The 23873-nt window shown below is 46.1% G+C and overlaps 2 protein-coding genes across 2 annotated transcripts; both read right to left on the bottom strand.

Moving 5' to 3' along the window:
- Positions 1 to 918: 918 nt before the first annotated feature.
- BLMH (bleomycin hydrolase) lies at positions 919 to 16996 on the bottom strand. Its single transcript, XM_036395247.2, has 12 exons — positions 16893 to 16996; positions 16250 to 16447; positions 15757 to 15866; positions 14984 to 15125; positions 13649 to 13737; positions 12262 to 12354; positions 8601 to 8756; positions 7947 to 8105; positions 7782 to 7849; positions 7284 to 7401; positions 5556 to 5625; positions 919 to 1903 (listed from the first exon to the last, which is right to left on the bottom strand). The coding sequence occupies exons 1-12, from the start codon at positions 16903 to 16905 to the stop codon at positions 1752 to 1754; spliced, it is 1368 nt and encodes a 455-aa protein (XP_036251140.1). The 5' UTR covers positions 16906 to 16996; the 3' UTR covers positions 919 to 1751.
- A 1868-nt stretch (positions 16997 to 18864) lies between these two features.
- Positions 18865 to 22390, bottom strand: TMIGD1 (transmembrane and immunoglobulin domain containing 1). Its single transcript, XM_036395249.1, has 5 exons — positions 22312 to 22390; positions 21127 to 21405; positions 20057 to 20335; positions 19169 to 19272; positions 18865 to 18897 (listed from the first exon to the last, which is right to left on the bottom strand). Exons 1-5 carry the CDS (start codon positions 22388 to 22390, stop codon positions 18865 to 18867), a joined length of 774 nt encoding a protein of 257 aa, XP_036251142.1.
- Between the last annotated feature and the right edge of the window lie 1483 nt (positions 22391 to 23873).

Here is a 23873-nt window from a genome sequence, read left to right on the forward strand (position 1 = left end):
GGAATATCCTTGACTTGGTGGCACCAGCACAAACCTCAACTGCCCCCAGAGAAAAAAACCACAGCTCTCACCTTGGCATCTGCATTTCCCCCTCCCCTTCTCAATTCCACCATGGAAAGAACTTACAAAATCATAGGGCATGAAGGCACAAGTGCTGCTGCCAGATTGGCTTCATTCCCCATAATGTGTTTCAGCCATGTGGATTTTCTGTGCTTATTTGAAGGAAAAGAAAAAAACCACAGTACTATTGTATAAAGTGTACAGGGAAATATCTGGGCAAGAACTGGGGAGATAAGCACAGGCTGGACAATACCTTAAAATACTGAAACTAACAAAAACTGGCTTGGAATCAGTTTTGAGTTTATCAAGCTCAATCCTCATCGGTGCTACCACCAGCAACAAAAATGTCAGTTAAACTCTGGAGAAAAAGTTAATTCTCCTTGGCTGATATCATACTCATAGATAGCACAGAGGAAACAGAAGAACTGGTGTTAAGGTCGTAAGTAGAAAGATCTTGAAGGACTAAAATTACTGACCTTTTGGAGGAGGAAAAAGCCCCCAAAACAACCCATGCATTAGTCATAATGAAAATATTGTGCATAGCACAGCTTTCCAAGAGATCTGGCTCCGTGTCAGAGGCACCAGGGAGTACAAGAACTGTTTGCTTGCCTTCACTCAAGTGACAGCACAAAGTGGAGACTCTGCATGAGACCCCAAAAGGATCCCTGGAGAATCATCTGCTCCATCCCCCTGCCCAAAGGAGGATCAGCTCCATCAGTGCCATTTCTGACATTTCTGTACCCATTTCTGCACCAGGTCTGTGATGGAGGCACCACACCCTCATTGCAGCTCACCAACATCTTCCCATTCCAGCAGCTCCATGCACCTCTTTAAAAAAAGAAACCAGAACTGTCCCAGTCACTTTAGAAAGTGTTTATTCAAAAGCTTCATAGCACCATCTTGTTTTTTAAAACAACCAAATAAAATGCAGCAATTAAAACGTTGGTTTTTCTGTTGAGCATGACACTAACTCCACCTGTGAACATATTTATGGTTGTTCTTGCTAAAATAACTGAAAAATAGCGCTCCTGTGCACACAGACATAGCACTGGCCCCTGGGGGGGTTATCCAGTCCCAGCTCAATAATGGAAGAATAAAACCAAGTGGAACTGGATACCTCAAGGAAACCATTCCCCTTCCCCAATTCTGCTGGAAGAGAAAGTTTTCTAAAGGTCATTTTTAGCAGTTTCAATTCATACATCCCCTCCAAAACTTCAGCAAAACTAAAACTGTAAATATATAAAATATTTTTGGGGAGTTTTTCTAGGACAAGCCAGACCATAATTGGTTAATTATCTCAATATGTTTGCTCTAACAATCACCTAACTATTAATTCTAAAGGGCCTTTAATGCCCATTTTTCCTAGGGAAAACATCAGTCAAGGTAATTTTACTACATTACTACGCTGATTCGCATTAAAAATTTAAGGTAAAATCAAACTGCCATTGACAGCACTTATCATCTGCTTTCATTGTGAGGTTTTTTTCCTTTTCCCTTGTGAGTTTTGGAGCAGCCTGTCTGAGAGCTGGGATCAGTGAAGCGCTATTTCCCAAGGATCCTTAACTTACATTTCAGGAATAGGGACCAGGCCGAGGGCTCGGTCTCGTTATTGTTTGGCTATGGCTTCCGACGACTGGAATTCTCTATTGCAGCTACTTCTGATGGCCATGGGGAGGCAAATGCTCCCTGCTTCACTTGGCCAAAGCCCCCATGGGGTCCCAGGCTGGCAGCACGATGGGCTCCTGCTGCATCACGGCCAGGATCTCCTCGGGCACGTGCTTCTTGTCCACCACCACCTCGTACACGTACTCGGAGAACCAGTCATCGGTCATGATCAGGTAACCTGGGGGGAAAACAGCATCACAGCTCAGAGCCACTGCAGGAAAGCTGCCGCAGACAAGCCTCACCTCTGAGTGATGCATTAAACAGGGCCTGGTCATGCTGGTTATCTCTCAAAACACAGCAAAAAATATCTCGAGGAAGTTAACATACAGGATGTACTTTGTGTGCACCCAAAGGTCAGGCAAGAAGCCCACCAGGAAAAACAAGAGCCAGAACATCCATAATTTATGTTTGCTCTGTTAAAATGGGCATTGAGAATACTCAAGGGAATTACAAAGCTTTAAGACAGAATGTAACATTATTTGACTCTATTTGAGGCTTTAGAATTTTTCAGGTGAATATCAACCTGTTCCAAGAAAACTTTCTTGGTTTAGTTTTTGGAGTAAGAGGCAGCCACTGCTTTTCTCAAAGCCATTTAAATCACACTAAGGCTGAAGCAAATCCTAATTGTCTCCCTTAATATGAAAATGACAGTGAACACCCTTGAACTGGAAGTGAAGGAAGTCACTTCAGAGGTTTTAGCAGAGAGCTACCACTGGAAACAAGCTATTCCAGGTGAAATGGGAATAAGAGTGGCTGTGAGAAAGGAAGCATTTAGGAGAGAGATGAGAAGGCTTTATGTAATAAAGTTTCTCATGTCCTTCTATTGTATCATCACACAATCAAATGAAACAAGAAAATGTCCAAAGAATATGGACAATAAATGCATCTATCTCCACCATCTTGTTTCTAAAGCAAGAGATCAGATAATCCCATAAATTAAAACCCCTATCAACTGTAACCCGAGCTAGAAGCCATTTTGGAAACACTGCCAAAGGGAGCTGCCTTGATTATCCTCTCTTCAGGATATGAGTTCTTGGGACACACAAAAACCTCTCACTCCCAAGAGCCAACAAGTAATTGCACCCTGAGAGGATTAATGAACTCTGCCTCTGACATCCTGTCCCTCGGAGCCGATTGGGATCGCGGCGTCTGAGCCGGAGGAAGCGCCGAGCACGACTGCAGAACATGCAAATAACTCAGCTTTGGGGAGGCCTGGGCAGTGCAGACCCACACACACACCCCCTACACACACCTGGGAGCCCCCTGAAACTCCCCAAAGGGCCTTGGAGCTGTAACTCCTGCCCAGGGAGAGGAAATGAACAGTGCCTCTGTCCCAGGGCACTTTGGGATGAGAGATGCACACACACACACAGGGTGCCTCCAGTTAAATCCTTGAAATGCCTTCCTGCAGGAGAGCAACAGCCAATACAAGACATGAAAAGCCCAAAGGCTGCTGACTTCTAGCTGGAGATGCATCCTAAAAAAGCTCTTTTCATGCCAAAACAAGCAGATGGACCCCTCTCCACAGTGTGATTTAGTACTCTCCTCTTCCTTGCTTTTAAAAAAAGATGTCCGATGGGATAAGCTGGGTTCAAAGTTAGGTAATAACGTCCTGTGTGTCTCCAGAACAAAGGACTACTCAGAATAATTAAACTTGCCTGTGTGGCTGAAAAACAGCCAGTAAAATTAGAAGGAAATATTTGATTGGAAAGTGACTTTTTTACCTCAGAAAACAAGCGTTGTTTGTCAGCAGCTGTGCTCATTCCTTGAGGAAGAACACACAGGGTTCCAGAAACACTTATACAACAGATAAATGTAATTACTAAATATTTAGGAGAGGCAAAGCTGGGCTGGGTCACAGGGGTTCCCTTTCTCCAGGACAAGCAGTACCACAAGATTTCAGTTCTGCCCACTCTGGAGTGTGAACATATAACTGACTCCATCCCATCATTCCCAAACCAGGAGTCCCAATCTTTCCAGTCTTGCACCATTCCTGTCAGGGGAAACAGGTGGCACCTGGCACCCTGGACTGCACTTGGGAAAACAGGGAACCCCACATGAAAAAAGCCTGCTCTTTCCTCACAAAAAAGTAATTTCTTTGCTCATTGTTTAATGGCTCCAGTGCAGTCCCTGGTGCTCTGCTGCAGGCTGGACCCTTGGTCACCCTGTGCAGGAAATCCTGGGAGCTGGGGCTCACTCCCATCCCCACACCCAGCTGGGCCCCAGCTGGGATGTGCCAAGTTTAGCATCATTCTTGGCTGACTCCTCACTGATGTGGACTCTGGTTTCTGGTGCTGGACTTACCCAAGCACAGCTTCCCAATTCCTTAACAAGGCAGATAAGATAAAAATCTTAACTCTTATCACAGTGAGACACAGACTCAGTGGCACTGCAAGACAGCTCAGGCAAACTCTGAGTCCTCACCCTCCTACACAGCTACTACTGGACACTGCAGAGTGGAAAATCAGGGCAGGAAGGAGAAGAAACCCCATCAAGTTGAGTCACAGTCCCTGAAGGGATTCAAATACTGTGTAGATGTGACATTTGGGAACCATGGTTCAGTGGGGACTTGGCAGTGCTGGGTGAACAGTTGGACTCTTTTGGACCTTAAAAGGGTTTTTCCACATCCTAAATGGTTCTGTGACTCTCAGTTACCTCTCCCAGTGTTTGGGAAGCAGCCCTGGAGGACCTGTCCCATTGCCTTTTGCTCCAGGGCAGCTCATTTGGTCATACCCAAGAAAATCATTTAGGGATTCAGCTCCCTAGAAAAAAAGCAGTCTGAAATAGAGGCAAGCTTCCTAATTCTGATGGGATTTTCTGTCAAGGCTCTTTTCCAGGGAACTCCCAGAGCAAAACAAAGCACAGTCAGGGAGCAAGACTTTCCAGAGAGCAGGGTGTCCCCTGGTACATAAGGCACATAAGGGACAGTGACTCACCCTGCAAAGTCACACAGATGCCATGGGGACAAGATAGGGCAGGGTTATTCAAGTCACTCTGGGCTCCTGTTTTATTTGTTTTATTTCAAAGGAACAACCAGCTCCTCCTTCCACAGCTCTAGACCTCATTCTTGAGAGGTGAGTGTGGGTTTGGATGCTGCAGCACAGAAGTGCCACAGCTCAGTCCCAGCCCAGCAGGCACCACCTGTAGCAGTGTCAGGGTTCAGCTGCTGCCCTGAGCCATTGATGTTACCCCTCAGCATTGATTTGGCTTCTTCAATTAATCCCACATTGCAAAGAACATTTCACTGCTGTCATATTGCTGAGCCTTGAAGGCTGGACAGCAACAGTTTCATTGTTTTGTCAAGTCTGAAGATTTTTATTGGAATACTTTGCTGTGAATGGATACAGTTAACTCAGAACAGAAACTACTGCAAGACCAAGAGGGCACAACATAAATTAAGACACTTCCTAGAATATTCTATGTTTTCCTCTGAGTTGTTCATGTTATTGAGAAGCTTATAAATAAGACCACATTCTAAAACAGAGTTCTCCAAAAATAATCTATTCCCAGAAGAAAGCCAAGACATCCTGGGAAAGTTCTGCCACACCAAATCTTACAAGCACAACATTTGGGATTAATGTGCAGCAGAAACAGTCACTTAGAAACAGTGACAGGCCAGCAGTGACTTATTCCTGGGGACACAGAGTCTGGCCTGGCACACTCACCACTGAGGCTGTGCCATGGCTGAGCCCACATCTGGCCTGTCTCACTCAGGAGATAATAAAATCATGGAGTTCCCCTCCACTCCACGTAGGAAGAGCTGCCTCATTGTCCTTGCCACATCCTTATTTCCAAACATTCAGCTTTCTGCTCTCATGACTATAAATTACCTTTATTGCCACGGTCTTCACCCCAGGAGTTTTCCACTCTCCATTTTTCAAATGCATCTTCTTGCCCATCCTGTGCCAAAATAAGCCCATGACAGTCAGTGGTGAAGGAGAGGCCACACCTGAGCAGGCAACCCCTTCCAAACCCAGCACCAGGAACACACAGAGCTCCACTCCTCAGAGTCCCAATGGTTTCTTGCTAATGGCTACAGAAATGCCATTTTATAAAATACTCATCTACCTACTTAGATAAAATGTGGGGAAGAAGAGTCTGCAATCAATATTTATTTCATCAGGCAGCTGAAATGTAACTAAATTCTAGTTTGGACTTAACTGACTCACAGAATTTCAGCTGCTGTCCCTGTCCCCCATCAGAGAGTGAGGGAAATTAAACAGGATGCACAACTTGCCTGAACTGGGAATCAGAGGAAAGGAAGAAGGAACTGTCAGAATTCAGAACAGCATTGGTAAGAGCAAATGCAAACCCTTGAAGAATCCAGCTGAAAGACACAGCTCCAAGTCTGGTGCTGTGCAATTAAAATATTTTAATACAAAAGACTAGCCTGAAAAACACCCCATAAATCCCTTTTTAATATTGAATGGATTATTGTTGTAATGCTTCTATTCTCCCTTGAGAAGGGAGAACAGTCCTTAAGATGGGACACTGGAGAGCTCCCAGACCAAGGATGTCAACTCTGGATGCTCTCAGAAATTGGGAAAGGCACATTCATGTACAGTAACTTTTTAACTAAAGGTGCATTTAATCACATCAATTCTTGATGTTGTAAAATTTTAATATGATTTTTTTAAGTCTTCAAAGCCTTTTTTATAAAAAGTAAGTAAATCCAAAATATTACATTTTACAACACAGATTCTCAAAGCACCTTCAGGTTAAGGTTTTTAGGTACCAACTACAAAGTTTTCCTTGTTTTTCAGTTCGATATTTACAGAGGTGTTTGTGCAATCTGATACACAGTGGAAACATTAAGAGCTCAGAATGCAGAAAACAGGAAAAAATTGAGCTGTAAAAAGAAATTGGAACATTCTTATGACTCAGCAGTTCCATCTCAAGTCTCAAAACTCCACAGCTAAGGCAAACTCTTTCAGTGCTGTGCAAGCTGCAATTTCTCAAGCCAAGGTCAAGCTGGACAGGAAGAGATCACTTCAAAGAAACTTTAATAATGACAGCTTCTGGAAATAAATGGAAACATCAACTTTGCAGATAACCTCAAGTTGTAAGTTTTTGAATGCTTCTTTTTACTTCATTATGTGCTTTGTTATGGTGCCAGGAGCAGATCTAGCTGTGGATTCATCTCAGCTCTGCTGTTTGCCACAGAGCTATGCTGGACACCATTTCCCTTCCCTAATTAGAGGTCAGAGATCACATGCCAGGGAACTGCAGGAGATTAACCCTGCTGCAAAACGCCTCCTGCCAGCATTTTAACAGGAGCTTCAGGCTCTAAACCAGACTGGACTAACCATGCAGTGGTTGTTCAATCCAAGTTTGTGGGTAAAAGGAAAAAAGTCCTTTGATATGCCTAAAATTCTTCCTCCTTGTTAAATATTTATAGTTCTGAACACTCAGACACAAACAACACAAAGGGAATAAACAACCAGCCTTGTGCACCAGGGGGTTGTGGCACACTCTGAGCGAGCCCAGGACACAAAGAAGCTCCCAGGATATTCCAACACATCCCTGCCAGCACCACAACTCCAGGAGGGAGACTCTACCTTCTCAGTGACAGCTGTCAGGACCATGGCATGGGTCATCAGGGACTCCCCAAAGATCAATCGTTCGGCTTTGTTCATATTCTTGATGGAGACACCAAACACCAGCTCATGATTAAATCTAGCAGAAAGACAAATAAACCACATGAGAAAGGATGCAGGGGGAGTTCTGACTAAGTCAGGGAATCAGGAGACTGTCCTGTGCCAGGATCATACGAGTTCAACCAATTTTAATGTCAGAATAAATGCAGAACCTGATCCCTTTAGGAGTTTCTCTCACCATATATTAGACATTTAAATAAGTAAGAATATTTACAGCTACTCATAGTGCATCTTAAGAGGATTCAGATTTAACTAACAAGTAAAAAAAAATTCTGCTGCTGAATTACTTAAACATACTCTTTTGGGGTTTATAATCCAAAGTATGTAGAAAGAACTAAAGCACTGTTCATGTCCTCACTGAGGATCCCAAATGACAGCCTGGTTTGATTCTCTACTCACATATTCAGGTCATTGATTCCCAGCTTGCCATAGAAGTGCTTTGCCACATCACAGCCAAACCACACAGCCTGCAAAGAGAAGGAAGGGTCATGCCTGGGCCAAATCCCAGGAGCTTTACATGGCATGGGCTGCACTGTGCCACCCACAAAGAGAAACCAAACCCACCTCGCCATCCTTAATAGATGCTGCAGCCAATTTCTTCAGGACCTCCACAGGCTGGTTGTTGTAGAGAGTTTTCCTCCCTCCAGCCATGTTGCCCAGGTACTCCACTGTGTAGAGCCTGTTGTAGGGGTTCTGGGGTCGAGGATCATTCACTAGACAAATCTGCCAAAAAACCAAGATGTCATAAAATAAGATAAAACATAGGTGAAGTCCTTGAAGATTGGACCTAGAAGGATTTCAGGGAATGGCTTTTGTCCCAGCCAGCTGTCTGCCCCATTGGCAAACAAGCCACTTGGCTGAAATAAGAGGTTTCTTAAGGTTGTGTTTGTTGGGGTTTTTTTTGCTTTGTTTCACAAGTTCACCTCGTAACTGTGGCAGAGCAGCTCTGTGTGTTATTCCTTCTCTAATGTCTGCCTTATGACCTATTACAACTGATTAGATCACTGCATATTTTATCATTACAAAACCCTTGTGGACTGCAACACAAGATCCCAGATAATTGAGGGGTAGAGCACAAACAGCACAACAGGGAGAATAAACACACTGACTTGGGCAAGCTGTGCCCATCCCAGGTGCTGCAGACGCTGGCAACAGTGGAAAATAAATGGCTTAGCAGCAAAATAAAGAAGGCCTTGGAAAGTTTTCAGCATGCCCAACCTTGTCCTCCATGTTGAAGTAAGGCTTCACATGCTCATTGTAGAACTGCACCGGGGTCATGGGGCCGTACTTGTGGTAGTTCTTCTCCTTGTCCCGGAACTCCCAGCAGAAAGTCTCCGGAGGGCTGCCCAGGCAAGTGCTCACTATTCTGAATACCTGCCCAGAGAAGCAAACAGCTGTGAGCCTGCTGGGACATGCAGCTGTGCCTCTCCTACCACAGCAATGCCACTGGAGCATGCATTACTCCATGTGAGAACCAGCTGGAGAAATGGGATCTTAACGGCCACTTTTGAACACACACACACATCAATTATCTGCATTCAGCTCCTGAAATCTTGGTGTTTCAGCAGTTCAAAACCAATCTGAAAGGCCTCAGGAAAATCAACAGAGCTTCTTTCTCCATCCTCACATTCCATGTTCTCAGGTAAACCACCAGGCAAAACAGAAGCTTACTGATTCCAGGTTATCCTAGGAATGCAGCAGCCCAAAGCAAAAACAGGACACTTCCCAGCCTTGTTACACATTTCATCAGTAATTCTGAAGCTCCTCCAACACTGCCAGAGAAACTTTATCAAATTTATTCTCTGAAGGCTTAAGAACAGCATCACTGTTCCACCAGGTAGTTTGCCCCATGCAGAGACAAACCAGACCTTTTAACATGGGCATTTTATCCCAGTGTTTCCCCTGTACTCTTTCATTTTCTATTGTAATGTTCATTTGGATTTCAAAGATGGACCTTTGCTTATTTTCAAAACCCCAGAATATTCTCCTCATCTAATACATTTAACATCTGTTTAGGGCTCAGCTGGCAGGTTATGCAATTTAATCCCATCTCCCTGCCTGCTGCCTGTGACATCCTTTGCAGCTGACAGCTATCTTTGGATTTTTAGCACAAAAAGTTGACCAGATTTCAAGTCATCAGCCTCCCTGTACATCAGAATATAAAGCTGCACTTCAGAACCACTACTGTACTTTCTCACAGGGCTTATCAGAAAATGTGCCAACACTGGCAGTGTAACCACAGGAGTGTCTTTAAAGATACAGAGCAGGACCTGCCACAGGTACTCTGGGGACAGAGAATTTAATCACAGTTAAACAGGTTTGAATCTGTTTTATTTCAGCTGACACTGATCTTCAGCTCTGTCCATGTCCTGAGGACAAGCCTCTTCCTTGCAAGGAACCATCAGGTTATTTAGAATAAGAGGAGAGGGAATCAAATCTCAGCTGCACCTTCTGCACTGGGATCCAGCTCCTGTGGTCTGTGCCAGCCTTCCCAGCCTGGCAGTCTTCACACTTACACAGCAGAACAGACACAATACCTTTCCCAAAGCTGATTTAACTCTTTCTGGAGCTGATCCATAGGAACTGGCTGTATGTTAATGTGCTCTTTGTGCTGGCAGCAAAAGGAGTGCAATGCTCCTGCTAAATAAAGGTGTTCTTGCTCCGAGCAATTTAAGAAAACAAGTGAAAAGATTAATTACAGGTTGAAACAAGGGTGTGGGCATAAGGCTCCTACTGCAGGAACTCACACATTTCTCAGTAAATATGGTAAAGAGCAAATATAAACCCCTGAACTACTATAAATATTTAATTTTGCACAGACTGCACAAAAGGTACCATTTGCTGTGGCTACACCCACATTACCTCAGATAACTGCAAGCACTGAGAGATGAGGCCATGAACACAAAATAAGCAGAAAAATGCCTAAAAGGAGAGCAGCAACCAAGCCAGAGGGAAGGAGAATGATGGAGACAGAAGCCTCCAGTGAACAGAGGCACTGGAGCCTGGAATGGCCTCCCTCAATTGTTTTGCTACCACACCCAACACAGGCCCTCTCTTCATATCTCACAAGTTTCCTCTACCAATAAATAAAACGGGCATATTTAAACTAAAAGGTGACTTACATTGCCCTAGTGACAACTAGAAGCAAGATAAGGCAAGGATAGAATGGCCTGTGCTAAAGCCCAAAACAAATGAGGAGGGGAAAACGAGGACACTCCTGATAAGGAAGAGTCTACAAAGAGAACAGCAAAGGAAGAAAAATTCTGTTGCATGAACTGCACTGATTTCAGCTTCTGACCCACTGTGCACTGGTTTGATAAGAATGTTTATACAGTTCTGGAGTGAATATTTAATCCCATGTTCCACAACAATTGCCCCATTTCAGCTCGAGTGCTGCTGCTCCCAGCAGGAGCAAGCCAAGATTTGCTATGCAAATAGAACCTCCCAGAACAAAACCAAGCTCTGCTTTGCCACACAAATACAGAGGCAACACCACTCATACACATCCAAACACATGCAAACCACCTTTCCTACTGCAGGAGGAAAGGCTGTGTTAACCTCAGAGAATGAAGCACAACCATTTACAGAACAGACAAACTGCAATCAGTGAAGAACCTTTCATGTCAGTTCCAGCACCTCTTGTCAGAGGGCAAGAAGCTCTAAATAAATGAGGAAACATTTAGCAGTGAACTGTGTGTGCCTGCCCTAAGAATGACCATCTCTAGGAAGCTTTTGGTGTTTGCTGCAGAATCCCCAAGGGCTTTCGGACACACACTGCATGTGAATTACATTAATTCACCTTTGAACTAAGTGCAAATTTGCAACATTCTGGGGTAGGCTCAAAGCACAGCATTCTTAAGGCATGAACTTCACAACAGTTTTGATGAAAGCCAAGGAACACAAATCACTTTTCTTCTTTTACCCTGACCTTAAAATTAGATAAAAAGAAGCTACAGAATTTTACATGAAGTGCAAAGATGACGTTTCAAAACCTAAAACAACACATTACTATGGAACTAAAACTCTACAGAGATAGCCCAAGGTAGGTACTGCCTAACAGTGATGTTCAGTGGATTGCAGAAAAAGCTAACACACAACACAAAAACATTTGATTTCTTGACTCATCTAAGGACATACAATGCCAAGTGACCCAGTGGTTAAATGTATGTCTGAGAAAAAAAATTACATACATTCTTTTTTAAGTGCGTGTACTCGGTCACACTAAAACAGCCCCAAGTTTAAGTTATTTTTGGCAGTTTAAGAATCAAGTATGAGCAGCACAGAATGAGAAAAATGATGTGGGTTTGTGTGAGCAGGAGGCGGTTCAGGGAGTGCAGACACACTGACAGCGATGGAGTCAGCTCACAGCCAAACCCCTGCTGCAATTCATTGCTCTGCTGCCCCCAGGACGAGCCCTCAGCTGGGCTCAGCCCTGTGCAGGCACCTCCCTTCTGTGGTTCTTTTCTGCTCTCTTGTGGGGAATCCTTGCACAACACTTGTGCTACAAGATTTGCATTCAAAGCCATCAGAATGCAAATTTCAACCTTTCCTGTTGTTTCTAAGAGCCAGACAGGCCAACCTTTTGATCTCCCAAGGGACAAAATGCTGCTTTTCCTACAGCAAGGGGCAAATGTCTGTAAAATATCATCATTCTGAAACCTATGGATTCAAAGTATTTGTCTGGAAGGATTAGAAAAACTCAGGATGAAGTAAGCAACAAGCCACTGCAAAACAAATTCACTTGAACAGCTCCAAAACCATTTTGTTAAGCAACAAGAGGCACTTGTTTTGGCTGATCCAACAGCCACACAATGAAAGTAAGGAATCTGCTCCATTCCAGCCCTGTGATCCAAGATTCATGTCACACCACTTTATTTACCTCTTCTATCATCATGTCCATGGCAGCACAAAGTTCTCCTTTGCTTCCTCCACTCTCCACCATATTTCTTAGCCTCAAACAGTATTCTCTCATCTGTTTAAAGAGAAAGTCACTTTGTTATAAAGGGTATGAAAGGTGTCATCTGATCATTTTCAGGACTTCCCATCTGCTTGTTTTCAACACCTATTTTACTCTTCATAACATGTTTTCATAATGAAAATACCTTCAGAAGCTTTATTAGAGATTGAGTCATTAAAAAAATAACAAGATAATTGAATGCTGTTGAAGTAAAATACAACCAAAAAATTAACAAATAGTCACAATTCAATTACCATTTCCTACCACTGATGTGAGGCTTGCAGCCATTAAGCTCTTAAAGCTTGATTTCCCTCAGTCCCACAAGTGATGCCACAACATCCACACACACCAGCACGTCTGTGACTCACAGAACACACTTTCCTCACACTGTCACATTTATTTTGCAATTCTAATGCATAATTGATCTCTTGGCTGATAAAAAGAAAGGGGCATTTCCCCACTGCATGCACAGCTGCAGTCAGAGCAGCACAAGCTTCCCATTAGTGTCACCATCCATAAGGCCAGGAATGGTGATGGGGCTCCCTCGGGACCAGCTGCTTTGCCATGCTCAGGATTAGAACAACATTAACAACACTGAAAATGTCCAAGCTCATTCCACCAGGTATTTTGCATTTTTTAATGTGGATTTCAGCAGGCAGTTTTCCCTGAGCATGCAGCATATGAACTGGAAAAAATGCAGCAAACTGTAAAAAATGTTTTAATTGCCTTTTTCATCTAGCTACCTACACCAGCCTCTTCCCAGGCTAATTCATTTCTGCTGTTCAGGGAGTCAGTTAACACCTTCCTTCAGACAAAGCTGTGCACTTCTATACTGAAAGCTGATTCTTAACATGCAGTGTTTTTAAAATACATTTATTTTCCTCCATCTTTTTCACCACATTTGGCAGTCATTTCTAGAAACCTTGGCATACAGGGAGATGAGATACTGAAAGGGTGGGAAAGAGACACTTAAGACACCATGTGCTGGCTTTGCAGAAACAGATTTTAGCAGCCACATGTCAAGAAATCTTTGGAAATCTGAGGATTAGGAATAACTGCTACTAAAACCACAAAAGGTACTTTCAAGCTACTAAAGCCTGACCATGGACCTCTTCCATGATCTCACCTTCCTGCTCCATGTTTCAAGATTAACATCAGACTTTGCTGAGACTTTAGACTGCTTGTAAATAAATTTAAGTTGCTGAATGCACTTAACACTTTGGCCAGTAAGGATCAGGTGGTTAGGAACATTTGGAGCAGGTTCATTCCCATCCCCTCCCCTAAATTTTATCATCTAAATCAATTTTACCTTATGATTCAAGATCTCATTCATCCTTCTGGTAGCCTCTGTGGTGTGAGACTCTGGGAAGTATTTCTTGGGGACAACACCATACTTCTCTAAAAGAAATACAACTACAGGTTAACAATAGGCTTTTTCACACAGTAGATGCTCCTACTGTTCATACCTATATGAATGATAAAGAGAGTTTGGGTTTGTGCAGAGATTATAACAGAAAGGCTCTTATTTAAAGGTTACAAGTACCCAAAGTTTACTTATTAATTTGTGACTGAATTTTGACCTCTGAGATGCATTCCACAGGGATCCCAGTAAGTGGAATCCCTGAACTACTCAGTATTATTTAACTCAACAGTTAAAAGTTCTGAATTAATTAGTGCTTTAAAAAGTCCTTTTCACCAGGAAAAAAAAAAAACAAAAAAACAAACCTTCATTACTTTAAAATTAATCTCCTGAAATACCTTCTAAAGAACTGGGCCTCCTGTGAATCACTCCATGTAAATTATCTAAGGTTAAAACTGACTTCCCAGTCTCCTTTCCTGCTCAACATTTATAAAACACCAGCAGCAGCTCATGGCTTCCTGCCTTAGGGTGCCACTCACAGATCTCACCATGCAAGGCTCTGGATGTAACAGCAGCAGCCAAAATCTCTGCCCTGATTAAGTATTTATAGCAATGGGAAGAGGAAAAAAGGAACCTCCAGGCTTCAAAGAAACAAATTCCTTTTGTGATTCTAAGTTTGTATTATTGCCTTGTTGATTTACAAAGGTGTCACATTGTTTCACAACACAAATGAGAGCGAGTGCTGGTGTAATTAAGTATCTCCAGCAGCGTGGGATCCGTTCCTCCTGGAGCTCTGTAAGACCAGCAGTGCCACATTCCACATCAATTCCTTCTCACTGATCTTTACACCAACTTCAGGCTGCAATTCCAAGTAGTTTTGCTTTGTAAACACACCCTGGTCCAGCAGTGGCTTTTCCCTTACCATGTGCTCTAAAAACTGTACATGGCTATAAATAAATGAGGTTGAGTTGATGACTGGATGAAGAAAAGGGGATTGAACCCTGTTATTAAACTGAAAGTCAGGGCTATCTAATTATTTGTTGATCATCTGAGTTTTTATCATCAACAGGACTATGCAAAAGTGATGCCAGACAAGATTTCAGCCCAATATTTATAATCTGGCCCCAAAAAAAGTCTTTGATTAAAAAAAATACAGTGGTTAATGGCATCATGTTCCTTAGCCAATTCACAGGTCTCAAGCTCAATTTTTTATTCTATTCCATTCCCCATTTCTCAAAGCAGGCTGCAGTTTCAGGAAGGGCTCCCTGTGACCAGTTCTCTCACCAATAATGTTGACCAGCATATCCCACTGTCCACCATCATTGGTGGGGTTGGAGAGCAGGAACTGCACCAGTCTTCCTTCCACTGGCTCCTTCTTCTGAGCTGTTTCCACAAAGGCATTTAAAAAGTAGTAACAACGCTCAACCTGAAACACACAGATAAACAACCCCAACCTTTTTAAGTCTGATATATTATGCATTAATTAATTGCTGAGTATTCAGTTCTTTGCAAGCACAGAATAGATGAAGCAACTTTCCGCTCATCCAACGAAGTCCTCATTTTCCCCTCTAGCATTCCAGGGGCTACCCTATAAAATTCTTTGTTAGAGCAAACATTTAGGAGTGACTTCACACAGAGCTTGAGGATAGGGGAACAGAAAATGGGGAACAGAAGTTATGCAATGAAGCCTGACCCAAACTAGCACTAGATTTGTTTAATTTCCCTTAGGGGGAGGAGCAGGCACACAGCTCACGAGCACAACTGAAACCTCAGAGCTACAGTCATGTTTCCCCTGAACTACCAACAAGTAACTGCTGAAACATACAGAACTCTTGAAAAAAAAGACTTCTAATACTCCAAAACATCAGCATCTTGACAACTTTCTTCTCAAGCTGAAAGTCCCACTGTGCTTGACCACCTGCATTCAAAACACGTTTTTAAGGAACTTTTGAAGTTTCTTCTCATACACGATAAAACAATGCAGCCTAAAAGAAGCTCTGTCCCAACACTAACACCTGATTGCATAAGCAATCCTACAACAATCTATCCAACTGTACCTTATCCCAGAAAAAGAGATAGGACTGGCTGAACTCAAACTCTTCAATGTTGTATTTCTTCATGAAAGGAAGACGCATTGCGTTGAGGCAGGAAAAGATCCAGCATCTCCCTGAGAGATCAAAGGAACAGGAATTAAACTGGAACACCTGTGCTCAGGAGCTGCACAACAATTCCTTTAACCACGAGATTCATGACACAGTTCTGCCTCGAGCCTTTGGCTGGGCTTCTGCAACACCAAAGAGCTCTGAAGGTGTTCTGAAATCTTTCATTGCAAGCACATCTCTCAGTTACACCATGCAGAAGAAAGAGGCAAACGCTCCAGGTCTAACGTGTGTTATTAACTCAAGGGGATGCTGCAGGAATTTTGAGACAATGACTTTTCCCAGAAGCCCGGACAAAGGGCTCTGGAGCAGCAGCCGCTCCCAGGAGCACAATCCCAGGAGCGTTAGGAGTCAGCCCCCAAACACCGCCCCCGGCCCCGACCGCCCTCACCGGAGTTCTTCTGGTTGGTGACGGGCTTGCCCTCGGCGGGCACGGCGTGCTGGAACACCTGCACCGTGTCCTGCACCACCTGCCGCTGCAGGCACACCTCCAGCGGGTCGTTGCATGTGGCCACGTTCTGGGCCAGCAGGAACTGCGGCTCGGCCCGCAGCCGCCGAGTGAAGGCCACGGCCTTCTCCGTGCTCAGCCCTGCGGGACAGCGGGGCAGGGTCACCGCCGGGGCACGGGCACCGCACCCGGTAACGCACACACCCCCCCGCCTCTCCCATCCGCCGCTGATAACGGAGAGGCTCTCGTCCCGTAACAATGGGCACGTTTTCCCTGCCCACAGCCCCGGTAAGGTCCCGGAATGCCTCGCTGCCCCCAGTAATTTCTCTCCCACCGCCCGACTAATTGCTGAGGTGCCCATGAGTCTCCCATCCCCCGGTAATGGCCGGTAACCCCCTCGCTACCCCGGGAATTTCCGTCCCCTGACCCGCTGCTAAGGTAGCGATGAGCCGCCCCCCCCGCCCCCATCCCCGCCATGGACAAGATCCCCCGCTCCCCGGTACCCGCCCGCCATCGCTGTGGTACCGCTGTGCCCCCTCCGCCGCACCCGCCCCTCACGGACGGACCCCCCCCGGCCCCCCCTCACCGCGGGCGTTCATGGCGGCACCGGCAGCACGATCCCGAGGCGGAAGCGGCTCTTATAGCGCCGGCACCGGAAGCCGGAAGAGGGGCCCGGGGCCGCGGCCGGGGGCGAGGGGGGGAGCGGCGGCGGGAGGGCGGACGGCGAGAGGCGAGGGACACGTTTAGTGCCGGTGGGGCGGCCCCTCACAGAGAACACCCACGCTGGCGCTAGATATTGGTGCCTGGCGGCGATCCCTGGCGGCGATCCCTGATAACGACCCCTCACAGCGAGCCCCTCACAGGGATCGCTCACACTGTCCCCTCACGGGGACCCCTCACACAGATGGCTCACACCGGCCCCTCACACGGACCCCTCTCACCCGCTCCTTTTGCCAGCCCCTCACAGCGACCCCTTGCACAGATCGCTCACACTGGCCCCTCACAGGGCCCGGCTCCAGAACCTTCCACGCTTCCTGCAGTCCGTGGCCTCCCCGCCCCACAGAGGGTCAGTGCTGGGGGCTGTTTGTGGCACAAGCTCGTGTCAGTGCCAGGCTCTGCAGGGCTGGTGTCACCCTGGGTGAGTGGCACCCATCCGGAGCACCCCCATCCCGCTGTCCCCAGCTCTGTCCGCACGGTGTCACCCCCTGTGCTGTGGCAGATCAACAGGAGGGTTTGGCACAGCTCTCCACAGCTGGTGGTGTTGAGGCCAAGTGCCCAGGAACATGAGGTGGCACCGCTGTGGCACCTTGAGGGACCTCCCTGAGCACTGGTGAGTCAAGGACAGGGTCTGGATCACATTCCAGATCAAGCTGCTGAATTTTCCTCTTGAGGAACTGCCCGCTCCTCTGAGAAGAGTGCTGGTGCTTCACTGTCTCAAACTGATTTACAGCAGGCAGTATTTATTGACAGGATTAGTAATGGACTATTCCAAGGCATGATGAGGCCTCAACAGCTTGCCAGGACCTTGAGAAAAGTGCTTGAGTGGCACATTTGTTGGGGGAAGAGATGGATGGAGATGTTTTCCACCCATCATGGCACTGGAGCAATCACACTGGAACTTCACCATGTGCCATCAAATGCTCGGGGCTGCCCCAGACCCTGGTGAGCCATGGAGATGGGACGTGCAGCAGCAGTGCTGAGTGCCTGGCAGCTTTTGCCCTGGCAAGAGTAGCTGAGATGCCCACAGGATCATTGGGAAGGGGCAGAGAGTTGGTGGCTACCACCCCAACGCCCTGTGGAAGGGCACTGCAGCACAGAAAGCAGCTGTCAGCCCAACACCTCGCTTTATTGTGTGCATCAGCATCACAATGCAGTAGAGATTGCTCTGCAGACTGATCCACAAACCACATGCCTGACTGCACATGCATTCCTTGTTGGAATAAGCTTGGAGGGAAAGAGCTGGCATCATCTCATGCAGCCCGCCCACCTGAAGGGTGCTCCAATTAAAGGTTCCCAGTGATCAGTTCTAACAGTTCTGACCCTCTAAGCAGCAGCTTAGAATCAACAGATGTAAAGAACCACTTATATTTTGAAAAAACATATAAACTTTATCCCAAAAAAGCAGTTTCAGTGCTTTGTCTCATCATCTCACGCAGTGGCTTTGGGTGACCACTAGAAATGATGTTTTCTGGGTGTTCTTTACCTGCAGCAAAATGAACAGAAGAAACGAAAAATCACCTCCTAGAAAAAAAGAACCACAAGTAAGTTGAATTCATCAGGGCTGTGTTCAGCTCCAGAAAGCTGCCAGCAGGCTGAGGATATGACATTAGGGATTTTTCCCTTCCAATGGTTACACACAGGGGCAGCCAGAGCCCTGGGATGGCCGGGGAAGGGCAGGATTTGTGTGTGTCCTGTCCTGTTCCCAGGGACCCCTCTCTGCTGGGACAGGGCTGATGTTCACCAGCCAGAGCAAGAGCACGGTGGGTTTATTATGCTGAGTGAACTTAATTTTAAAGAAGGAATTCATTTGGAATAAGTGTGAATAAGCAGTCAAATACTTACAGAGCTGTTTCTTTTGGTTTCTTGAAGCACTGAAAAGAAAAGAAAAAAGCAGTCCTGTCATCATTCACGTTTCCTGTCAGTGGGGATATTGTTACAATGTTGCAAGTACATAATGCCTTCCACATGAAATATCTAATACTTGATTTATCTACTGGTAATTCTAAAGCAGGAGGTAGTTTGTAGCAGTTTTCTAACAGTGAAAAGCAACATTATGAAATAGAATAGAAAAGGTAGGAAAAAAACCAGGGCACTGCAGCAAACGATACTGTTTTTTTCCTATGAAACTAGAGCTTTCCATACCTTAAGAAATTTATCTTTTCGAGCCACAATTCCAAAAAGTATTGTGATTGTAACCACCACGACAGCAGCAATAACAGCCTCCTTGGGAAAAACAGGTTTTTTATCTGTCAGGAAAGAAGAAGTTGGATATGTGAGAAATTTGTGCAGTCACATAACCCAGAACATTTCACAGAATTGTGGAAAGACATTTCTTTTCCCACAGCTGTCACTGCTGAATTAACTGTTGCTCTTCCTGCTGTCCACAGACTGACCCTGTGTGTTAGTCCCCTGGAGAGGAGGGAGCTGAGCCTGCGTTTTAGTGAACTGTAGAAGGATTGAAACATCAGCTCCTGAAGAAGATCCCCCAGGCACTGTTATGCTCAGAAATAAGGCAGCCCAGAGGTACCACTGACACAGGTAACATTGCTTCCCTCCCTTTGCCAGGAGGACAGAAATCAAAGGGGTCTGGACAGAGGTGATTTAGTGCCACCAGTGTGAGCCCTGAGCACCCAGCCCCTGGAGTCACCTCTGGAGCACAACTTCTCATGCCTTCAGCAGCAATTTGGGCATGACAGAATCCTGTGGTCACAGTAAGATGCTTCACACAAGACCTGAGGTGCTTTGAGTGTGCCCTGTCAGCGTGGGAAGAGCAGCAGTGGGATGATCCTGCCCCAGGTCACACTTGCCAAATGCTTTTGAACAACAGGTAGAGCAGGAGAGGCCCTTCCTGTGCTGTGGTCCCAGGCACAGGTGCAGGGAGAGCTCCTTGCTGTTGCTGTGCCCTCAGAAATCCACACAGGGAATTTACCACACTCAACTTACACTGCATAATATAAATGGACTGTTGTCATTACAAAAGAGAACAGAGAGTTATTTGCAAAGCTTATTAATCAGCAGCAGCCTTGCTACCTTCAACTATGAGGTGGAAATCCCTTGTCCCATTTCCCAGGCGTGATTCCACCAGGCAGGTGTAGGTCCCATTGTCAGACTTCTGCACTTTGCTGATGGAGAGCTGAAAGACCTCACTGGTCTGGTACAGCTTGTGGTGACTTTGCTGCAGGGTCAGGCTCTGGTTGTCCTTTAACCAGGTGCTTTGGCCTTGAGGGTTGGATTTGGAGTTGCAGGTCAGAGTAACATCTTTCTCTTCTTCCACCTGGAGGGTCTCCTCTCCACTCAGCTGGGGAGGGACTGTTCACAGGAATGCAATTCAACAGGACATTAATAATGCTGCTCATAGAATCACAGAACCATTTAGGTTGGAAAAGCCTTCTCAAATTGAGTCCAGCCATTAACCCAGCACTGCAGGGCCACCACAAAACCATGTCCCCGTGTGCCCCATCTACACATCTTTTAAATCCCTGCAGGGATGGTGTCTGCACTGCTGCTCTGGGCAGCCTGTGCCAGGACTTGATAACCCTTTCAGTAAAGGAATTTTCCTTAATACCCAATCTAAGCCTCCTCTGGTAGAACTTGAAGCTATTTCCTCTTATCAGTTTTTACCTGGGAGAAGAGACTGACCCCACCTTGCTCCAGCCTCATAGAATGCCCACATTTAACACAAAATAAGTTCCCTTCTCACATCCCTTGTGCTCCTTGTTCAGTGGTCTAACAGATCACAGTAGTGCAGCCTTTCCTGATCCCTGGGAGTGAGGAGGGCAGTCATTGGCAGAGACTTTCACTCCAGTATTTCCTCTGCCCTGACTTGTATCCTTGGGAAATAACCTAGGTGGAGGCAGGGACATATCCAGAGTATCTTTCTTAAGGTACCCACCCACTCCTATAAAAGAGCCCTTAGATCAGCCATAAGCACCACTGTAGGAAGGGAGTGTCTTATCACGTGAGTTATCTCCTCCTAAACGCATTTTTTCTTGGTGAAGACAGCGTACAAGGGTGCAAAACACCGCCCAGACAGAGCTGCTCTGCCCAGGACTCCATCCCACCCCAGCCATTCCACACAGGAACCCACCACGGGGACTCACACTGCACATCCAGGGTCACAGACACCTGCACAGCCTTGTCCCGTGCCAGCCTGCACGTGAAGGTGACCCCGTTGTCAGACTCATTGACCGGGGAGATGCAGATGTTGCTGATGTTCACTTTATTGCCATCCTTCAGATCCACTTGCCCAGCCCCGCGGTACCAGAGCAGCTCCTCGGCCTGGCTGCTGTTGTGCACGAGGCACGAGAGGGAGATGGCAGGGCTGAGCCCTGTAGACAGGGTGAAGTCAGCAGCGTGGTTATTCACAGACAGTTCCACACCTGCAGAAGAAGGAGGACAAGGACATTTAAGCATCCTAAGCCATACTCTTCCCACAAAAGCTGCCACGCTCGCTTCTCCGTGCTTCGACCTTGGAGGAGGGATGAGACTTTCAGGTTTCAATCTGTTTTCAGGTGGAATGTTAGTTTTTGAGACAAAAACCTGTCTTCATCTCAAAGCTCCCTCCACAATTATTTAAAATAAAAATCAGCCTTTTGCAGCTGACTACCAGAACACCAATGCCTGACCTGAGACAACAAAATGTCTGAAGCCAGAACTTGTGACACCCAGCCAAAGGTCATTCCCATCCCATCACCCTCCTGCTGCCAATCACTGCTGCAGCACCACTGTGCTCACTCTTTGATACTCTGTTTTTCAGTTGGAGCAGGATGCCCTTGGGAGTATAAATGAGTTAATCAGCTCCTCAGCTGTATCCTGGCTGTTGCAGAGCTGCAATTTGTCAAAGGTACAAACCTCAGGACATACTAAATGAACAGCCAGTATGGGAAATAAATTATTGTAATGGGATGAAACTCGCTACTGCAGCCTGGGCCATAGAATAATAAATTAAAATATTGCTCAGATTATAAAGGTATTAAGGTCCTGTGAATATAAAGAAGTCTGAAGGTCCCTGTCTGAAGGTGTTCCAAACCTATCACACTTACCACTGCTTAGAGCAGGTTTGGAACTGTGGCCTCATCATCCCTGCTACAATAATCCTGGAAAACACTGACATTTCTCCATTCCTTTCTCTGCTACTTTCAGAGGTCAGTTTTCAGACAGTCCTCTGGGGATGATCTCCAGAACACTCAAAATGCTGCTGTGGCACATCACCCAGCCCTGGGCAGTTTCAATAACTGGTGTGATGGGGCCTGGACAAAGCCAGGATGGGTTTTTCCATTGCTTACCTGTGGCCACACATGCCAGGAAGGAAAGAGCAAGGACGGGCACTCCGTGAGGGAGGGCAAGGCTGCGTCTCTGCGCCATCTCTGAGCAGATCTGGCTCTGTGGGAGAGAGGGTCACAGCACTGCTGCCTCTGCCCAGGGCTTGCAGGGGTTAATCCCTGCAGCCATCAGACACCCCGGGGAGAGCCCCACAGAAGGCACAGGGTCACCAGGGAATAAACTGGGTCCATTGTTGCAGGGCATTTTCCAGTTCAGAGCAGATTCAAGGGGTTTTATGTCTCTAATCTCCATTACATGAGTCTGTTGTCCCTGATCACCTGTCAGGCAGGGGAACCCATCTCTGGATCAGGTAGCACTGGACTTACCTTGAGAAGAGTCTCTGGAGAGGCTGCTTCTGCTGGGAAATGCACTGTTCTTTTCCCTCCTTATTTATAGGGTCTGAATTTTAATATTTTATGATCGTTTAGTAAGAAGTAAGTCTATAAAATGGGTTCAAGGCCTCGTTCAATTCCTGGATTTCTGAGCTCCCACAAGACTGAAGTATTTGCTGGGCTCTGCTGGCTGTTTTATGAGACTTTCTGAGGCAATGAGTAACTAATGAGAGAGTTCCTGCATCAGCCATAAAGACTTTCAGCCAAAAATAATACCTTTTTTTCCCCTCAGCTTTCTGTGTGTTCACAGCACTATTTCAAGCCACAGGGATTTTATCCTAGAGAATCCTAGAGCAGGAGTAGACTCCAATTTGTCCCTTTCTGCCCAAAGCCCCATTGCCATGTCCTCCTTTGAGTGGAAAATGAGAAAATTCACTGATTCAGACTTTGAACTGCATGTTGGCAGAGGAGAGAGCAGACACTGTCCTGCTCACCAGTGTGTACCCCCAGGCTGCTCTTGTGCTTAGCTCTGCCCTGGGTCCCCCCCAGCCCAGAGCAAGGGGGTCTGTCCCTGCTGTTCCCTCTGCTGGGACAGCTGTGCCTGGGCTGTGTGTCCAGGGCACAACTGAAGCACCTGGCTATGTGGAAATCTGTCTGAGGTTGCTGTTTGCACCTCAGCAGGGTGATGGTGACATGGTCACAAAGCACGGGGTCCTTGCAGCCTCCAAACGTGCTGTCACTGCTGCCAGTGTCCTTGCAGGCACATCACTCATCAGGAATGGGCTCAGCAGAGCCATAAAATGCATTTCATGAGCAGGAGGAGCCTGGGATGTGTCCTTGGTGTTTTCTTGGCCTGTGGACGCCGTGTCCCAGCTCAGTGACACAGAAATGGGCAGGGAGGGCTCCTGCTCTGGGGCTGCTGCCTGCACACACAGCACAGGAGCACACAGCGCTGCTTATTTGTGGGGCTGCTGAAAACAAGGGTCACCTTTTCTTTTCTTAAAAGAATTCTTTCTGTGTTTACGGGTTTACCATTAAAACCAATAGGGAGTCATTCTTGGTTAAAAAGTATATGTGTACAAAAGTCCCTTGAAGAGAGAGCTCTCAGTCCCCTTTCTAAAAAACTGTCCTGTCCTTGTAGAATTCAACTAAATGTTGGCTTACAATCCAGTACAAATTTTAGTCCAAATGCT

This window comes from Molothrus ater, chromosome 21 (assembly GCF_012460135.2).
Source record: "Molothrus ater isolate BHLD 08-10-18 breed brown headed cowbird chromosome 21, BPBGC_Mater_1.1, whole genome shotgun sequence".
NCBI lineage: Eukaryota > Metazoa > Chordata > Aves > Passeriformes > Icteridae > Molothrus > Molothrus ater.

Bases quoted from the DNA above. Each gene is read 5' to 3' on its own strand.
- TMIGD1 (XM_036395249.1), bottom strand. From the start codon at position 22,390: ATGGCGCAGAGACGCAGCCTTGCCCTCCCTCACGGAGTGCCCGTCCTT. The intron at 21,406-22,311 runs GTAAGCAATGGA...CTTCTTCTGCAG, and splicing joins CCTGGCATGTGTGGCCACAG to GTGTGGAACTGTCTGTGAAT. The intron at 18,898-19,168 runs GTATGGAAAGCT...TTTTCTTTTCAG, and splicing joins GAAAAGATAAATTTCTTAAG to TGCTTCAAGAAACCAAAAGA.
- BLMH (XM_036395247.2), bottom strand. The intron at 7,850-7,946 runs GTGGGTTTGGTT...TTCTCTTTGCAG, and splicing joins CATCTATTAAGGATGGCGAG to GCTGTGTGGTTTGGCTGTGA. The intron at 1,904-5,555 runs GTAATTTATAGT...TTTTCCCCCCAG, and splicing joins TGAAGACCGTGGCAATAAAG to GTTACCTGATCATGACCGAT.